The sequence below is a fragment of the Mobula birostris genome, chromosome 8 (assembly GCF_030028105.1).
Source record: "Mobula birostris isolate sMobBir1 chromosome 8, sMobBir1.hap1, whole genome shotgun sequence".
Taxonomy (NCBI): domain Eukaryota; kingdom Metazoa; phylum Chordata; class Chondrichthyes; order Myliobatiformes; family Myliobatidae; genus Mobula; species Mobula birostris.
In genome coordinates, this window is record NC_092377.1 from 139,720,918 (window position 1) to 139,740,327 (window position 19,410).

The following is a 19,410-nucleotide window of genomic DNA, read 5'->3' on the forward strand; positions in this document are numbered from 1 at the left end:
TCTAAAAGGTCAGCCCTCAATTTTGAGGCTGTGCCCTCTAGTTTTGGAGACTGCCTCCATAGGAAACAACCTCTCCATATCCATCTTATCTAGTCCTCTCGACAGTTGGTGGGTTTCAATGAGATCCCCCCCACCCCCGGCATTCTTATAACTTCCAGTGAGTACAGGCCCAAAGCTGCCAAACACTCCTTGTACGTTAACCTTCTCATTCCCAGAATCATCCTCACGAACCTCCTCTGGACTCTCTCCATACATGAGACGTTTAAAGCAAAACTTGAACTGCCTAAGGAACAGAAGCCTGCAGACTGAATGCAGATAAATGGAACTGGTGTAGATGTGGATGGCGTGGATGTGTTGGCCGAGTGGCGTGGTTCAATGCTGGATGATTGTATGACTCCTTGTTGCATCATAACCCTCAGAGTCGGTACAGAAATGGAAAGGTGGTAGAGGATTTGTGGGCCTGCTTAGTTGATCACTGGAGGTGCTCTTTTAGTGTGAGGGGGGGTGATTGGGTGCAATGCATGTTCACCTTGAAATATGTGGACATTTTTGTACTGAATTTAGGCAATGTGACTGGTCAGACATTTCTGTTTGACCAAGCCACTGGCGACACTGGTGGACAGGGCGGTGAAGAAGGCATTTGTGTGCTTGCCTACACAGGCCGAGATATTGAGTAAAACAGTAGGGATGTTGTGCTGTAGGAGTGCACCATGTTGGTTAGACCGCAGTGAGTATCGTGCAGAGTTCTGGTCATCACACCGCAGGTAGAATGTCCACAGCAATAAAGTGCAGAAGAGTTTCGCCTGGAATTGAGGTTATAAGGAAAGAGAGGTGACTTTATAGAGGATATGTAGGTAGCAGATAGAGTTCCATCTAGAAACGTGGGAAGGGTTACCTTATGAGGAACATCTGGCAGCTCTTGGGCTGTATTCCCTGGAGTTCAGGAGAATGAGGGGGGATCTCATAGAAACATTCCGAATGTTAAAAGGCCTGAACAGATTAGATATGGCAAAGTTATTTCCCGTGGTAGGGGATTGTAGGACAAGAGGGCACGACTTCAGGATTGAAGGATGTCCTTTTAGAACTGAGATGCGGAGAAATTACTTTAGTCAGAGGGTGGTAAATCTGTGGAATTCATTGCCAAGAGTGACTGTGGAAGCCAAGTTATTGGGTGTATTTAAGGCAGAGATAGATAGGTTCTTGATTAGCCAGGGTATTACAGGGTATGGGGTGAAGGCAAGGAAGTGGGGGTGACTGGAAGAATTGGATCAGCCCATGATTGAATGGCGGTGCAGACTCGATGGGCCAAATGGCCTACTTCTGCTCCCATATCTTATCGTCGTAACTGATACACTTTGGAAGATCAAACTGAGAGACAGAGTGCAAGGTTAAAACCAAGACTCTGAATCAGTATCAGGTTTATTATCACCGGCATGTGTCGTGAAACTTGTTAACTTAGCAGCAGCAGTTCAGTACAATGTATAATATAGAAGAAAAAATAAATAAATGAGCAGATCAATTACAGAAAGTATATATGTATATTGAATAGATTTTAAAAAAGTACAAAAGCAGAAATAATATATATTGAAAAAAGTGAGGTCGTGTTCACAGGTTCAATGTCCATTTAGCAATTGGGTGGCAGAGGGGAAGAAGCTGTTCCTGAATCGCTGAGTGTGTGCCTGCAAGCTTCTGTACCTCCTTTCTGACGGTAACAGTGAGAAGAGGACATGTCCTGGGTGATGGGAATCCTTAATGATGAACATCACCTTTCTGAGGCACCGCTTCTTGAAGATGTCTTGGGTGCTACGGAGGCTAGTACCCAAGATGGAGCTGAGTAATTTTACAACTTTCTGTAGCTTTCAGTCCTGTGCATTTGCTCCCCCCCCCACATTACCAGACAATGATACAGCCTGTCAGAATGCTCTTTATAATACATCTATTGAAGTGTTCAAGTGTTTTAGTGACAAATCAAATCTCTTCAAACTCCTAATGAAATATAGCTGCAGTCTTGCCTTCTTTTTAGCTGGGACCAGGTTAGGTCCTCAGAGATCTTGACACTCAGGAACTTATCAGAACAGAGGGATCTTGGGTCCAAGTGAATAGATTCTTCAAAGTTGTCACACATGTTAATAGAGTGTATGTGGCATATGTGACGCGTGGTCAAGTGGGTAGGGCGTTGGACTAGCGATCTGAAGGTCGTGGGTTCGAGCTTCGGCCGAGGCGGCGTGTGTGTCCTTGAGCAAGGCACTTAACCACACAATGCTCCAGTCTACCCAGCGGAGAATGAGTACTGGCAAAAATGCTGGGGGCTAACCTTGCGACAGACTGGCGTCCTATCTGGTGGGGGGTGGGTGGGAGGATCTCGTACTCTCAGTCACTTCACGCCACGGAAGCCAGCATAAGCAGTGGCCTGATGGGCCACAAGGCTCATGACAGACTTTAATCTTTAAGAAGGCATATGGTGTGTTGTCCTTCAGTAGTCGGGCGATCATGGTCAACAGCCATGAGGTAACGTTGCAGCTCTATTAAACTGTGGTTCGACCGCACTCACAGAATTGTGTTCTGGTCTGGTCGCCCCGTTGTAGGAAGGACGTGGAAGCTTTAGAGAAGGTGCAGAGGAGATTTACCACAATGCCGCCTCGGTTAGAGAACGTCTTATGAGGAAAATATAGAGAGAGCTTGGGCTTTTCCCTTTGGAGTGATGGAGGATGAGAGGTGACTTGCTAGAGGTGTGGAAGCTTTTCTGAGACAATCGGTGGGCAGTCGGCACCTTTTTCCTGAGTGGCAGTGATCAGTACCAGAGGACATCCATTTAACTGAGTGAAGGAATTTAGGGGAGATATCTGTGGTAGTTTTTTTTCCCACACAGTGGGTGCTGAGTCCCTGGAACGTACTGCCGGGTTGGTGGTAGAGACAGTTACAATAGGGATGTTTCAGGCATTCTTAATAGGAAAAATAGAGGCTGATGTAGAAGGGAAGGGTTAGTTTGATCGTGGAATAGGTCTATATGGGTCAGCACAACATCGTGGGCTGAATGGCCTGTACTGCACTGTACTATTCTAAGACCTGTGATATATAGTCAGGATTTTTTCTTCAGGACAGGGAAGTCTGGAATTAGAGGGCACAGGTTTAAAGTGAGATGGAAGAAATTTTGAAGATGTGATGAGTAACTTGGTCAAACAAAGGATGGTGGCTCTCCGCAACGTGGTCCCAGAGGGAGATAGTTACACTGGGATGGGTACGTGGACAGGAAAAAAGGAGGGAGAATGGGCCTAATGCAGGCTAATGGGATTAGCAGAGAGAGGCATCAGGGCCGGCGCGGACGAGGTGGGCCGAAAGTGACTGTTTCTGTGCTAAACGCTTCTGTGACTGTTTGAAAGAAAGATCACCGGGGTCAGTAACGGTGGAGGGGTTGGGGGAGGAGAGGCAGAGTCAAATGGGAATAATACGTCATCCAGATCTTGAAGGTCAGTGATGCAATTCCTCGGCAGCCATACTGCATCTTGTCCAGAACCTTTGCTATGGGAACAGTTGCTTAGCAACCCGGCTCAGAGTAGATCAAGACTGACCTCTGTTAGAGATCTGCAAACAAAGACATTGTGAAGTTGCCTCCAAGTCAGTAAGGTCTGCCACTCCTTAAATGCAAAGTGGCTTTTAGAGTGGAGTTCTCAGTCGATACTTAAGCCCAATTTATACTTCTGCGTCAAATGTATGCCGTAGGTACCGCATCCCCTACGCCGTAGGGTGACGTGCACCTCCCCAAAAATGTAACTCACGCGTCGCGGCGACGCAGACCGCAACAACTGTGATTGGTCCGCTTGGTAGCATTGCATTTCCTCCTACACATTTCCGGTTGTTTCCTCCGCCATGTCTGTACACTGATGCGAAATAAATGTTTGGAGACGATGAACCAAATCGTCAAATCTACCTGCCGGCATCCGAAAATATTTGAAATGCATTTCCTCGTCCATGTCTCTCACGAAGAAACTCAACACAGTGGCATAGAAACCCCACCGCCAACTAGCGTTTTGGCAGTGAATTGCAGAGCGACGCAGACACAACTACGCATGCTCGCTACGGCGTAGGGCCACGCAAAAGTATAAATCAGGCCTACAGCGTAGCCCATACGCACAAGTATAAATCAGCCTTTACTCTCCCTCCACGGATGCTGCGTGACCTTCCTAAAAGCTGCTGCTCCAGATACCAGCGTCTGCAGTCTCTTGTCTCCGTCCCTCCCCGCCTCTCTCCCATTCCTCCCTCCTCACATTGCATTCTGGATGCTGGGATGATAGATTGGTTGGCTCTCTCAGGAGGCAAACAGGTTTGAAGTAGACATACAGGGGATGGGAGATACTGGAATCTTAGCAACTGAAAACGCAGTGGGAGAACTCAGTGGGGCAGGCAATGTCCATGGGAGGAAGTGGATGAGTTGAGACCCTTAATTAAGCTTCTGTAGAGCATGACCTGTGAATGGAGTGATGGCGCTCGGTCACGTTCTGACCAACGTTGCCGATACTCATCTGCGGTTCGCTCACACCCCTCTCACCCTGCCCCACCTTGGCTGGATATGTTTCTGTACTCGGTGTCTTTCTGCTTTGCTCCAAAGGTGAACGGGGGAGAAGGTCAGGAGGCCTCGGAGCCCACTGCACACAGCGCCCTGAAGCGCTCCATCAGCTACATTCCAATCTCCGGGAGCAAGCAGACGTCGGGGCCGCAAGTGTTGAAGAGTGGCTTCTGTGTGAAGCAGGGCATTGTGGTGAGTGTTGCGGGTCTCGTAGCTGGGTCTGACACTCAGCCGTCACACGGTCCTGCCTTCCAGACTAGGTAGTACCACTGCTTTATGTCGGTGACAGCTGCACTGCCGCCTCCCGGCTCCAGCGACCCAGGATCGATCCTGATCCTGATCCTGATCTCCAGCGCTGTCTATGTGGAGTTTGCACTTCCTCCCTGACTTTTCCCCTGGGTGCTCCAGTTCCCTCCCACATCCCAAGGGCGTACAGATCGGTTGACTGGCCGCTGTAAGTTATCCTGGATATTGTTGGTGGTAGGAGAATAGGCAGAGTAGACGGGAGACTCCTTAGAGCTGGCATGGAATCTGTGGGCTGAATGGCCTGGAACATGTGAATATGGACTCCAGTTAGGACAAGTTGCCATAGGACTTGGGGTTTGCAAAGTGCCCTGTGTGTGTACGATTGCATCTAACATAAGGGAACCTTGCTGTGGACCTGTTTCGCTTAGGAAGTCAAAAACTGGGGTTCCAGGTGAAAGTAATCAGAGGGGTCAGAGGGCAAATCAGGAAACATTTTAACACCCAGAGAATAGTTACCTAACCCTTACTGTTAAAAACAGGGGCTCCCAACCAATGTTCCCTCTAAGCTGCGTGCCTGTGCATGCACACCTCTTTTCCTACCAGCACGGAAAGGAATTTAAACTGCATACAAAAGGTTGTCACTCTGCCTCGTTGGCATGTTAAGTATAGTTCACGATTGTACACAATTACATTTCCTTTCCCGGTTTTTGATGCGGACGGTGTTGACAACGTGGAGTTTGCGATGATTTGGCTGCAGAATTTAGAACTGGCTTACTTAAACTGTTTTTATTGAAGAAATTATTGATTCACTATGTCGAATTCCAAAGAAGCACAGGGCGTGAAGCGCAAAGGAACTGCTGGTTCATTTAAAGCCGAGTGGCTTATTATCCTTCGAGTAGCTTCAGGTTTACTTTTAGTTAAAAATTCAGTGCGCACATGTTGTTGTCACTGGGCAAAACAAGATTTCTGCGTACGCTGGTCATTACAAGTTAGAGGAATGTTGCGCCCAACCTGGTATAAAAAAAAGTTGTGGACCTCCTGGTCTAAAGGGTAGAAGATCCTCCCCATATTTTAACATGCCATCCCTTGGAATTAGTGTGGGAAGGTAAGCTCTTCCTCAGCTGTGGGAATTTCAATGGGCTGAATGGCCTTTTATGTATAACTTTAGGGTTCAATGGTTTCCTGAGCTTTGGTGTTTTGTGCTGCTGGACTTGGCCACCAATTGCCCAACACCTCAGAACTGAACTGCACTGCAACTCGAAGTTTAACTATGAAGACTTTATGACAGTTGGAAGCCCCCGTCAGGGTGTCAGTTCAATGTTGGGACAGGCTCCTCTGTACAAGGATCAGTGAGGAGGAGGAGCGGGATTGTTGTTCATCAGGGAGGCTGAGAGGTGACCTGGTAGAGGTGCATAAGGTTAAGAGAGGGTAGGTGGTCAAAATCTTATCATCGTGCCAAATGTGTCAAAAATAAAAGGTTATAGGTTATAGGTCAAAGGTGAGAGGTGCATTAAGGGAGATCTGAGGGGAAGTTTTTTTTATAACAGAAAGGGTTGATATCTGGAACACACTGCCAGACGGGATGGTGAATCAGGTACAGTCGCTATGTGTAAGGGGCATTTAAACTAACACTCAACTAGCAAAGCATTGTCGGAAACAGCCTTGATGCAGTCATGTAGGATTAGTGTAGATGGGTGCAAAGGTCAGCATGCACACGCTGGGCTGAAGGGCCTATTTCTATGTTCTGACTCCAATAGAATAATGGTGATCGATGGTTGGTACAGAGTGGAAAGCCGGAAAGGCTTGTTCCCGCTCTGTGACACAGCAGCAAACTGGTTAGCGCAACCCAGTTACCGCGCCCGCGACTCGGGTTCATTTCTGTCAGGGTCTGTAAGGAGTCTGCCTGTTCTCCTGGTGACCGCGTGGATTTCCTCCGAGTGATCTGGTCTCCTCCCCCGTCCCAAAGACGCGCGGGTTGGTAGGTTAGTCGGTCAGGTAGGTGTAATTGTGTGGCCGGTTCCCGTGCTGTATCTCAAGGTGAACAGAATGACCCTGTGACAGTAGGGTCGTCTCCCCCAGGGTGTCGGTTCAACGCTCCTTCAGCGTTTAATGTTTCCCACGGAGCTTTAACGCGCGCCTGACATGTTTGTCTTTAATGCTTCAGAGGAAAAGTTGGAAGAGGAGGTACTTCACACTGGATGAAAATTCTTTCAGTTACTTCAAATGTGAAATGGTAAGTTCTGTGGGGAACAGTGCTTCACAGAGAGCTCTTCGGCATCTTGGGGGTTAACTCTAGCAAAGCCGTCTCGTAGGTGAAATGGCCCTTGGATTGACGGCAAAAGGAATGACGGGGGAGGTGGCGGGCCATGTTTGCCCAGAAGCAGAGGGGTGTAGGCTGAACACAGTCACCTGGTGTTTAAAAATTATCCTCCAATTTACCCTGGCAGCCCAGAGGGAGACTAGTCAGTTGGCGTTTCCCTTCAGAGAGTCTGGATTAATCCTGAGTGCATTCCTGGATATCAGTCAGCTGATACCATCCACACTGTGCGTCATCAAGAGAGAGAAACTAAATGAGGACGTTCAGCCCATCGAGTCTGTTCTGCCATTCAGTCACAACTGGCTCTTTTTTCCATCGCCACCCTCCTGCATTCTCCCTGTAAACCCCGCTTCCCAGTCAGTTTCTGCTTTAAGCACAGCCAGTGGATTGGCCTCCCCTGTGGCAATTAATTTGACAAACTCACCAGCCCTGCAGCAGGAGAAATTCCTGCTCATCCCAGTTTTAAATGGAAATACTTTACTTTGAGGCTGCGCCCATGGATCCTGGACTGTCCTGCTAATGGAAACATCATCTCCACGACCACTCGTAAGTATCCAGAATGTTTCCGTGAGATCCCACCCACCCCCCCCCACCGCCAAGTCAACGTGATCTGCTCTTTGAATCAACAGAGCTGACTATCAGTAAAATAAGACAGGATTGGGAATGTAACTGTGAATGGAACAGTGTCTAACGTTACTCCCTGTGCCCAAGTACTTTAAGGCAGTGAGTTGCCGTGGATCTTTGGGTCCAGCACCTGCTCCCAGACCCTCTCCCGGGGTTAACGTCCAGTGGTCAGATACCAGCATTGCTTCAGCATTGCCCTGACCTTTCTTAAAGGGCACCTGTGCGAGCCGAACCCAGCCAATAGAATTTGGCACTGGGGAACTGCCCCTTTAAAACGGGCTCCGTCTCCTGCTCTGTGTCACAATGCACAACTGGCCCTCAGCCCTGAACCCCGGGCTCGGTAACTTCCTTGTTTCCTGTTACATGTCGCCAGCATCACACAAGGTTAAGGTTGTTTTCCCTGGAGTGTCGGAGGCTGAGGTTTATAAAACTACGAGGGGCATAGATCGGGCGGACTGTCCTTTTCTCAGGGTAAGAGGGAGGGAGTTTGAAGGAGATGTATGGAAAGTGGCGGGTGCCTGGATCACACGGCTGGGGGTGATGGTGAATGCGGAATTGATGGAGGTGCTTAGGATGCATTCCCTGCATGTGAGCCAAGGGGGATGGGGGGGGTGATATGGATCACATGTGGGCAGAAGGGATTTAGTTTAATTGGCATTGAGCTCAGCACAGCCATGATGGGCCGAAGGGCCTGTTCCTGTGCTCTACTGTTCTGTGTTCTGGCCCATACGCTTCGATCCTCGGAATCTGACCCTTCACCATCTCAGTGACCGCACGCCCCGTGGAGTGACAGCACAGGGACAAGCCCTTTGAGATAATCTGCTGCCTCGCGGTCCAGCTCCTGTCTAACTGCCATTCCCTTTGGCTGGCAAGATCCTTGTCTTTGTCAAGCCTTCTTTCCAGCTCTGCCCCTCCATGCTGGCTGGAGCAAACCTGGGTGACCTGGCCTGCCTCCTGCAAGGACTTGGTTTGATGATGGTCACAGATCTACACTTGGCCCAACCTGTCCCTGCTGACCAAGGCCCTGCTTTAGTCAGCATTTGGTCCATATCTTTCTAAGCATGACCTGTCCATGAACCTGTTGAAATGACTTTTAAATCTTTGAGTTGCACCTGTCTCTACCACCTTCCTCTGGCAGTTCATTCTGCACACCCACCAGCTTCTATGTAGAAAAGAAACCACTCGTCAACATTCCTTTCAGTCTTTCCATTCTCACCTTCCACCTATGGCCTCTAGTTTTAGACTGGACCATCCACCTTACCCGTGCCTCTAACCTCTATAAGGTCACCTCTTAGCCTCCTACGCACCAGGGAAAACAGTCCCAGTCTATCCAGTCTCTCCTTGTAACTCAAACCCTCCCATCCCGGTAAGTCCTGGTGAATTTTTTCTGCACCCCTCCAATTGTTTTATTATTGCCACACGTACCAAGATACAGTGGGAAAACATGTCTTACGTACTGTTCATACAGATCCAATCGTTACACCGTGCATTGAGGTGGAACAGGGGTAAAACAGTAACAGTCGGAATAAAGTGTGAGAGCTACGACAAGGTGCACCTGATGATAACGTGCAAGATCATAACTAGGTAGATAGCGTGGCCAAGACTCCATCTCGTTGTGTAAGAGGACCGTACAGGTTTGGTAACAGCAGGATAGGAGCTGTCATTGAGTTTTGTGGGACGTACTTCCAGGCTTTTGTATCTCTGGTCCGATGGGGGAGAGGGTGTCCAGGCCGGGTTATGATCTTGTTGGCTGCTTTACTGAGGCAGTGATAAAATAGAGGGGAGGCTGGTTACTGTGATGTGCTGAATTGTGACAATCACACTCTGCGACACACATCAAAGTTGCTGGTGAACGCAGCAGGCCAGGCAGCATCTACAGGAAGAGGTACAGTTGACGTTTCAGGCCGAGACCCTGTTATGGTCCAGCTTAATATCATCTCTCCTATAGCAGGAGGGCGGTGGGGTGGAGATACGTCTCTACCAAAGGGGGTGTAAGGCGCCCCTTCTGTCCGCTAACCTCCCTCCGGCAAAGTGTAGCCCCCTCCCCCCTGTCAAGGTCATGTGAAGCCATTGGAGCAGATCGTGGACTGTCGTGTGAGCAGCTGGTACACATCACAAGTCCTGGTTATGCGACCACTGGCGCCAGGCAGACACTCTCTGGAGAGTACTGATAATGACTGGGGTCACCCGTCTTGTAGAGACAGTGACCAGGAGAAGGCAATGGCAAACCACTTCCGTCAGAAAAATTTGCCAAGAACAGTCATGGTCGCGGAAAGACCACGATCGCCCACGGTGCACAACAACCAAACCTATAGAAGGCTGACCAAAACGGCACATGATATTCCACACGTAGCCTCACCAACATCTTGTACAGTTGTAGCAATTCTTACAGTCCTGACTGTGAGACACCTCCTGGTTTAACAGAGATGTTTTATTTTTAGGAAAAAGAACCACTTCGGACGATCCCACTGAAGGATATTCAGAAAGCTCAGAACTGCAGCTGCAGGTAAATGAAGCGATTTATAACACAGTCCGTTTGAGACTCTCTCCACTCTGTGACCTGCTCTTTCACTCATTTTGTCTTTCCTTTTGCTTCCAGCCAAGCACTGATGAGGGATAATTTATTTGAATTAGTAACGACGAGTAGAACGTTCTACATTCAGGTAATTCTGTCAAGACTGTTGAAATACTTCGCGCTGGATTTGCATAGCTGGGTGAACAAGCATGGACCATTTGAAAATGAGAGCAATCATAACTATGGGACCAGTTAGGAAAGCAGCAGTAACCCCGAACCTGTGTGCGTCATCACAGCTCCAGCAATGGGAGCTTCTGTGCCAACGTACAGTGCTGTCTGTGTGGAGTTTGCATGGTCTCTCCCTCACTGGATGCTCCCCCGGGTGCTCCAGTTTCCAAAAGACCATAAAACAAAGGAACAAAATTGGGCCGTTCAATCATGGCTGATTTATTTTCCCTCTCAACACCATTCTCCTGACTTCCCGCCTATATCCTTTGATGCCTTTACTAATCAAAAACTATCTTTAAATATTGGTTTAAATATACCCATGACTCGGCCTCCACAGCTGTCTGTGGCAATGAAGTTCACAGATTTACCATTATCTGGCTGAAGAAATTCCTCCTCTTTTTTGTCCTAAAGGGATGCATCTCCATTCTGAAGCTGTGTCCCCTGGTTCTAGAGTCTTCCACTGTCAGAAACTCCACTCTATCCTGTCCTCTTTCACTCTTATCTAGTACTTTCAATATTCAGTAGGTTTCGGTGAGATCTCCCTTCATTCTCCAGCGAGTATTGGGCCCAGAGCGATCAAATGCTCCCATCCACATCCTAAAGGCGTGTGGGTTGGTGGGTTAGCTATTGGCTGTAAGTTACCCCTGTGTGGTGGTATGAGACAGAAGAATTGAAGGACGTGTGGGAGAGAATGGACTGCAGGGAACGTGAGACTATAGGATTTCTTTAAGAATGCAGTGGGCCAAATTGTCTCCTTCCCTGCAATAAGGAAATATGTGAGTGATAGGAGGATCCTTCCTTACGAAAGTTGGAGGTCAGCGCCAGTCTCTTCCTGCCAATGATCCGTGGAAGGCTGAGGGGTCACATACACCCCCTGCACTGTCACTTTCTGTGGCCCACTCGTCTCCTTCAGTCCTCATTGCATCCACATCTGCTTAGGGACTTCCATGTCCATTCACAGACCCCCGATTGCTTCACAGCCAATGACACTTTTGTCAAAGTGCAATTACTATTGGAAAGAAGATACGGCCGTGGATTTGTGTACAGCAAGCTCTCGTAAGCACTAAACCGATGATCGTATTTTCTCAATGGCAGAGCAGGGAGCGATTCGGCCCATCTCTCAGAGATTTCCCCGGATTGTGACCTATCCTGTCTCATTTGCCTTTCACTATCACTTCCCTTATTCTCCCAGTGTCCACCTACACCAGGGGTAGACAGCACACAAGCTGAGATCTAAGACTGCACACAGGTGTGCTGGAAAAAATCAGCAGCATCAGTGGAAGGAAATGGACAGTGGTCCAGGTCAAGGCCTTTAATCTGGACTGATCTGCTGAACTCCACCAGCATTTTGTGTGTTACCCCTAGTGTAGGTGGCTGGTTATTATTCATTGAGGCACAGAGTAGACCTTTCAACACCCCCCCCCCCTGCAGATTTAACCCTTGCCTAATCACGGGACAGTTACAATGACCAATGTAACTTTCTAATTGATAAGTCTTTGGGATTGTGGGAGGAAATCAGAGCACCAGGGGAGATCTTACAGGGAGCAGTGGGAATTGAACGCAGGTCGCTGATACTGTAAAGCGTTGTGCTAATCGCTACACTACCGTGCAGTCCCGCTGTCACTGACACATATCGTGAAATCTATTGCTTCATGCTAGTTGTACAGTGCAAGTCATAAAAATTACAAGTTACAATTTTTGTTTTAAAAACTCAATAAATAGGACAAAAGAATAGCAAAGTAGTGTTTATGGGTTCATGGGTCGTTCAGAAATCTGATGGCAGAGGGGAAGGAGCTGACAAGGACAAGAACTGTTGGGATGGGAAGCAGCTTCTTTCCCCAGACTGCAAGACTGCTGAACTCCCTGCCACCACCTGGGTCTCATCGCGTATGAAATGCCAGCGGCATCATACAAATTACTTTTTAACTTGTGCCGTAATTTGGTAATATTATCTCGAGTTATGTGTGTGAGATATATGTCCGGTGCCGTGCATGTTGGTCCGAAGAAATGTTGTTTCCTTTGGTGGGATATGTGTGTACGGTTGAATTCAACCTGAAATGTGGTTCGTCAGGCTCCTGTACGCCTGTACCTCTTGCCCAATGGTAATAATGAGAAGAGGGTAAGAGTCCTTAATGATTCTCAACTACTTATTTAATTTAATCAAATAAATATCTATATATTTATTTTTTAAATTAAGTAATTGTGTATATGTGTGTATGTATGTGTGTGTGTACATATATACACGCTTTAATTGTAATTCACCGTTTTGCTTTGTACTGCTGCTGTAAAAACAAAAAGATTTCAGGACATATGCTGCTGATTTAAGCCTGCCTTTGATTCTGATGGATGGTAGCCAACGAACCTGCCAAGCCACATGCCATTGGAATGTGAGGAGCAAGTACGGCACCGAGAGGGAATCTCAGACGGACACAGCGCCTGAAGTCGGGCTCGAACAGCGGCTCACTGGGGCTGTGGGCTGCGGTGCTGCCCTCTTGGTAATGATGAGTGAGGTGGGGATGGGAGTCAACATTTGCTCTGACACCTGTGAGGACTCCTAGTAGCACACCCTACCGGAGAGATTAAACGTGGCCTCGATCTCACGCCTCAGTTCAGGGGGTGATGGGAGACTGATTGAATTTATACAATCTGGCACCTCCAAGGTTGCTGCACTACAGCCACGCCCCTCTGTTATGTTCTTCTCATATTTTCATCTGCCAAATGAAGTATGATTTGCAGATAAGTGGCAGGGTAAGAGAATGATAAATAATTGGAGTGTGCTCGTGGTTGTGAAAGCACCGCAGCGCCACACAGTGGTGAAGGGGCCACACTGCGGAGAAGCGCCTGTAATATCACTGTCCTGTCAGCAGGGCTCGCTGTTGTCCAACAGGATGGGTAGGTACATGCTGCCACATTCAGTTGGACATTGCCTTATTACTGTTATATATTTAGTTAAAAAACTTAGTTTTTGCATGCCATTCAGACATATAATTTCAAACCATTTGTATATCAAGGTAGTATAAAGGGAGAAGCAAAAGCAGAATGCAGAATAGTGTTTCAGTTATAGAGGAAGTGCGGTGCACATAGGCAGTAAGGTGCAAGAGCCACGATGAGGTAAATTGTGGTCAAGAGTTGATCTTTATCATACAAGAGATCTGTTCAAGAGTCCTACAATGGCGGGATAGAAGCTGAACTTGATCACGGTGCTGTGTGCTTTTGAGCTTTCACACATTCTGCTCAGTAGCTTTTATATTTTACTGGGGAGCTTTGTGGTCTCAGTTGTAGCGAGGACTGGGCCTCATCTGGCTGTATCGCCTGTCTGTAGCCGCCCAGGAGAGAGAGAGAGACGTTGGAGTCTGTGCACTCCACTGGGGGGGTGGTGTGGTGCAGCACCCAAGTTGGAGTCAGTGCTGCCCTCTGGTGTTCGCTCGACTGCAGAATTCTGCCACGTTCATGGACTCTGGGTCTTGGACTGTATTTTTTGTGTGACTATTTCACTGCTACCTTATGTGTGCTTTGTGCTGTGTATGACTGTTGGTGTTGTGTTTTGCACCTTGGTCTCAGAGTAATGTTGTTTCATTTGTCTGTATTTGTGCATGGTTGAGTGAGAGTTAACCTTGAACTTGAATAGGAGAGGGGAGAAGAGAATTCAGAGGCAGGTGGTGGGACTTCGATAATGCTGGCTACGTCCCTGAGGCAGTGGGAAGTGTAAACAGAGTCTATGAAGGGGAGGCTAGTGTTCATGGTGGACGGTACACACTGCAGAATACCATCCTGTCATTTTTGCACATGGAGAGAGGGAGGGAGGAAAAACGAGCAAAACCCACCAATGCAGGGATCTGAAACGAAAGCAGAAATGCTGCATAAACCTCAGCTAGTTCTGCAGCATCTGTGCGAAGAGAAACAAGATAATGCTTCGTCTGGGAGGGAAGGGAGGGGATGTCACAGTTTTCAAAACAGAACTGGGGGAAGGAGCTCAGTGTTAGACAAAAGTCTCCATAGAGATCAGGTGATAAGGTGTGTGAGGACTGACCATTAGGGAGGATTTTTATGGAGGAGATGAAGCTCAGTGGGTTGTTGGTTTGCATTGGTGATGCAGAGAGGCTTCGCGGGTTCTGGACAAGCTGGTTGAGGTGGTAACGGCATCAACGTGGGGAAATGCGAGTATTTGCTGAATATATTTACATGGTGAGAGTCTGCTAGACATTAATGTTCAAAGGGACCTGTGTGTCTGTGAGCTCGATCACTGGAAGCCAGCATGAAGGTGCGTTAACAGTTAGAAAGGTAGCGAGTATGTTGGCCTTTAGTATAAAAGCATTTGAGTCGAAGGTAACTGAGTACTGTTCCTCAGGGTCTTCATGAGACTGCACTATGAACATTGGTACTATTCTGTTATCATCTAAAATGCTTATGCTTCCTAAGGAGTGAGTTTTAAAATTATTTATTGAGATACAGCATGAAATAGGCCCTTCTGACCCTTTGAGTGACATCGCCCAGCAATCCCCGATTTAATCCTAGCCTAATCAAAGGTTCAGACGAGGGAACGTCGGCTCAGACCATGAGAGGCCTGCGTTGGGCATTTTCATGCCTTACAAGGCGCAGATTGGAAGTCTGTGTGGGGCGCCACTCCTCGCACAGACACGAGAGCAATGTGTGATTAAGTGCCTTGCTCAAGGGCACAAACACGCCGCCACAGCTGAGGCTCGAACTAGCGACCTTGAGGTAACTAGACGAACGCCTTAACCACTTGACCGCGTGCCCAACACGAATTCAAAGGTCGAATTTAGTGTCAGAGAAATGTAAACAATATACACCCTGAAATGCTTTTTCTTCGCAAACATCCACGAAAACAGAGAAGTGCCCCAAAGAACGAACGACAGTTAAACGTGAGAACCCCAAAGTCCCCCCCCACACATAAGCGGCAGTGAACAACGATCCCCCCTCCCCCCCGGGCAAAAAAAAACGCATCGATGCTACCACTGAGCCCAAGCGTGTGCTAAGCAAAGTTACCCCAAAGGCTTCGCATTTCATCCGAAATTTGACAAACCACAGGTTCTCTCTCTCCCTGGTAAAGGAGAGGGAGGTGTCCCCATTTTCACAGCGATCGGGAGACATAACAACAACCCGCTGGTTTACGATCTTAAAAGTCTGTATCGTCGCTTTTTCCCGAGCTCTGTGTCCGAAGATCGCAAAGACCTTGGGTCTTCGGGCCCACAGCAAAAGATTTTCCGGCCTCCCTGACGACACATAGTCTTCTGCCGTGACACTGACCCTCGATCCGCCCGTCTCCAGAGCCCCGAGATCTTAGGCTTTCGAACACAATCGAGACTCTCAGGCCAAACCCTTGGCATGTCGAGTAGCAGCCAGTTGTGGAACCCGAGAACGGGTCCCATTCCCGCAAAGAACAGAAGCCTGCGTGTAACTCCAGGTCAGGGTCTTCCGAAGAACCATGAAGGGGAAAAATAGAGATATTAAAGATAGAAATAGAGCTGTATCTAATGATGCAAACAAAGGAGTCGCTGTAGGGCGCGTTCATTCCTCCTAAGCTTACGGGACAATTTCTAGTTAAGCTACCAAGTGGTACACTTTTGGAGCTTGGGAAGAGACTGGATTATCTGGAGGAAACCCAGCCGGTCACGGGGAGAACAGTCAAACTCATTACAGGCAGTGGCAGGAATTGAACCCGGGTCGCCTTTACTGTAAATCGTGCTAACCACTATACTGCCGTGCCCCAGACCGACTCCTGGTGAATCTGACACATTGGCAGTTGAGGAGACTTAGTCTCTCACAAGCAGACGTGTAGGTTGATCGGGGAGTTAATTGGTCAGGTGTGTGTAGAGTCTGATTCCAGGAAGCATTAGCAGGGAACCGGGGTTGCACTGTGAGCCAGTATTGACTCGATGGGCCGAAATGGCCTCCTTGGATGTAATAAGGAAGTATGAAATTGCCTTCACGTGTCTCCCACAGGCTGGGCACTGTGGGCAGGCACGGCTGAAACAGTGATCTCTTGAGGTTTACTAGAATCCCGTGCCTCGTTTTCAAGCCCAAGTCCTGTCCTTCAATCAATATGGAGAGCCTGTCCCTACACGGAGACTTTAGAGCTTCTGCTGCCTGTGCGATGCTGTGTACCAGTGATCCCACCGCAATTCACCTGCGCAGAGAAGAAACTCGACTTTGAGGAAGATTCGGTTTCCCTGAGCCTCTGTAGGCGGCTGCACGGGGCTTTATCTGTAGCAAGGAGCCTGTCCCTCGGCACGAAAACAAACCACTCAAAGTATATTTAATAAACCAGCACCTTGGGACACTTAACCTGGGCTTGTGTCCAATGTACGGACTGCATCAACAAGTGGAACAGAGTGCGTGGCAGCAACAGTATTTAAAACAGGTCTTCCACGCATCATCTGCTCTGTAACGAGTCCCAACACAGTTACCTTAGAATACCTCCTCCAGATGTCAGGATGAGCTTTTATTCTGACGACTTCCCTCAGTGTCAATGAGACAAAGTGCTGGGTATTGACTTCAGAAAGGGTGACATTGGGCATGCTGTTGCCTACATCAGAGGAGCTGAGGTTGAGAGGGTCAGGTTCACGGGTGAACAGAGTCAATCTGTGGACAAGAAAGCTCACTAAAGAGCTTTGGCCTGCCCCCATCGAGCCTTGAGCATTTCCGTTGTTACAACACAAACCGTTCCACCTGGATGCGTAACGGCTTTGTGTGGCAACTGCTCTGTGCTCAACGACAAGAAACAGCAGACAGGCAGTTGTGGACACAGCCCAGCACATCACAGAAACCAGCCCCTTCTCCATGGACTCCATCTATACTTGTCAGCGCCTCAGTAAAGCAACCGGCATAATCAAAGACCTCGCCCACCCTGTCACCATTGTTACTTGCTGCTTACCATAGAGTCATGGAAAAGAGCAGCTCAGAAACAGGGCCTTTGGCCCATCTAATCCCTGTCCATCTCTTTAAACGTCCTACTCCCGTTGAGGGTACGAAGCTTGAGAGTAGGTGGCTGTCAGAGTGAAGGTAGATGTCGTCCAGGTCTTGCTGTAATGCAGAATGGGTAGAGTTGTAGACTATCACAGCAGGGCTTTCAGCTCAACTTGACCGTGCTGACTGAGATGGACTCCGAGGTAGCGTGATGCTATTGCAGTTCAGGACTCCCTAAGAGTTCAGAGTTCAATTCCAGCGCCGTCTGTGCGCTCTCCACGTGAACACGTGGGTTTCCTCCAGCTGCTTCAGTTTCCTCCCACAGCCCGATACGTCTCGGCTCGGATTAGACGGGCCGAGGGGCTGTTCTGTACTTGTCTGTGACTCTGTGTACCGGTGGTAGGTTAACGGGTCATTGTAAACTGTCCTGTGATGAGGCGAGGGTTAGATAGGTGGGTTGCTGGGCAGTGCGACTCGGGCTGGAAGGGCCTGTTTCGTGCTGTATCTCTGAAGAAATAAGTGTGTGCCTGTCTTATCCAGTCCCATTTGGCCCATGTCTGAGCCTTTCCTAGTCTCAGAGCTATCCACATCTCTTAAATGTTGTTAGTACTCCTGCCTCACACACTTCCTCTGGCAGCTTATTCAGGAAACGCGCATACTACCCCTCAGATCCCTTCTAAATCTTTCCCTTGAACGTTAAATCTTCTCACCATAAACCTACGCCCTCTAGTTTGTGATTCCCTTTCTCTTCACCTTTGGGAAACAGCCTTGCTGGTAACAAGAAACAGAAGAGATGCGGCTGGGTCAGCCCACAGCCCTGGGCCCACGAGTGGGTGTGTAACAGCCCTGTTAGGCTGGAGGGGAGTTGGAAATGATGCTTCTGACCAGGTTCGAGGTCTTCACTACTGAAGTAACACCCTAACTCTGCCTTCAATCCGTTTTCACATGATGTGTTGCCAGAGGAAGTGGTAGAGATTTGGTACAATTATAATGGTTAAAAGACATTTGGACGGGTAAATGGATACGAAATGTTTAGAGGGACGTGGGCCAAATGCAGGCAAGTAGAGCTCGCTGAAGTAGGCTACTCGGTTGGCATGGAAAAGTCGGGCTGAAGGGCCAGTTCCTTTACTGTACGACACTGACCTCTCTGAGTATAAGCTCCGCTCGAACTGGAGCTTTCCTGAAAAAGGATACAGTGCTCTCCCAGCATATATGACGAATAAACGCTTCCAGCCCAGTACAGGTATCGACTTGAGCCGACGTTCCAATGGCAAACTCTGCCATCTTCCCTGACGAAGAAGGCAGTTTGTCAACGAAACACCAGTTAAAATCGATTCCTGTACCCAGTCTGGAAGCCCAGGGAGCGTCTATAGAGCTTTCCTCTTTGGAGCAAAGGAGAAGAGGGTGACTTGATAGAGGCATGTAAGATGATGATTAAGAGCGTAGAGTGTGTAGCCCTCACCTTTCTCCCAGGGCAGCATCTGTTCAAAGTGAATGCAGTGTCTGAGGTACATTATCTTACACAGAGTGGTGGGTGCCTGGAAACCACTGCAGGGGTGATGGTCGAGGCAGGCACATGAGGGACATTTAAGGGATTCTAGTGGGTGAAAGAGAATGGAAGGTTATGGGCTGTATAGGAGGGAAGGGTTAGATTGATTTTTGGAGTAGGTATACATAGATCATTGCAACATTGTAGGCTTTCGATCCCATACTGTGCTGCACTGTTCTCTGTTCACTGTGAACACACCCACCTCCACCACACAACCCAACATGACCTTGTCTATCTTAACAGGAGTTCATCCATTTCTGCAAAGACTGTGATTCCACAACTCCAAAGTATCTGTGGGGGGAGGGGGAAGATCATCCGCACTCAGTCTGAAATAAGACCATAAGATATAGGAGCAAAATTAGGCCATTCAGCTGATCGAATCTGCTCCGCCATTTCATCATGGCCAATTTATTATCCCTCTCGACCTCATTCTCCTGCCT

At 48.4% G+C, this 19,410-nt stretch overlaps 1 protein-coding gene across 5 annotated transcripts in view; it reads left to right on the plus strand.

Annotated features, from left to right (window-relative positions):
• The window catches only part of LOC140201783 (pleckstrin homology domain-containing family A member 2-like), a 131,424-nt gene that overhangs the window by 103,623 nt on the left and 8,391 nt on the right, over positions 1-19,410 (plus strand). For all 5 annotated transcript variants that reach the window (XM_072266470.1, XM_072266468.1, XM_072266466.1 and 2 more), the window contains 4 exons: positions 4,607-4,756; positions 6,975-7,043; positions 10,193-10,257; positions 10,351-10,414. In XM_072266470.1, coding sequence (XP_072122571.1) covers positions 4,607-4,756; positions 6,975-7,043; positions 10,193-10,257; positions 10,351-10,414 — 348 coding nt within the window. The remainder of the gene's footprint in view (positions 1-4,606; positions 4,757-6,974; positions 7,044-10,192; positions 10,258-10,350; positions 10,415-19,410) is intronic.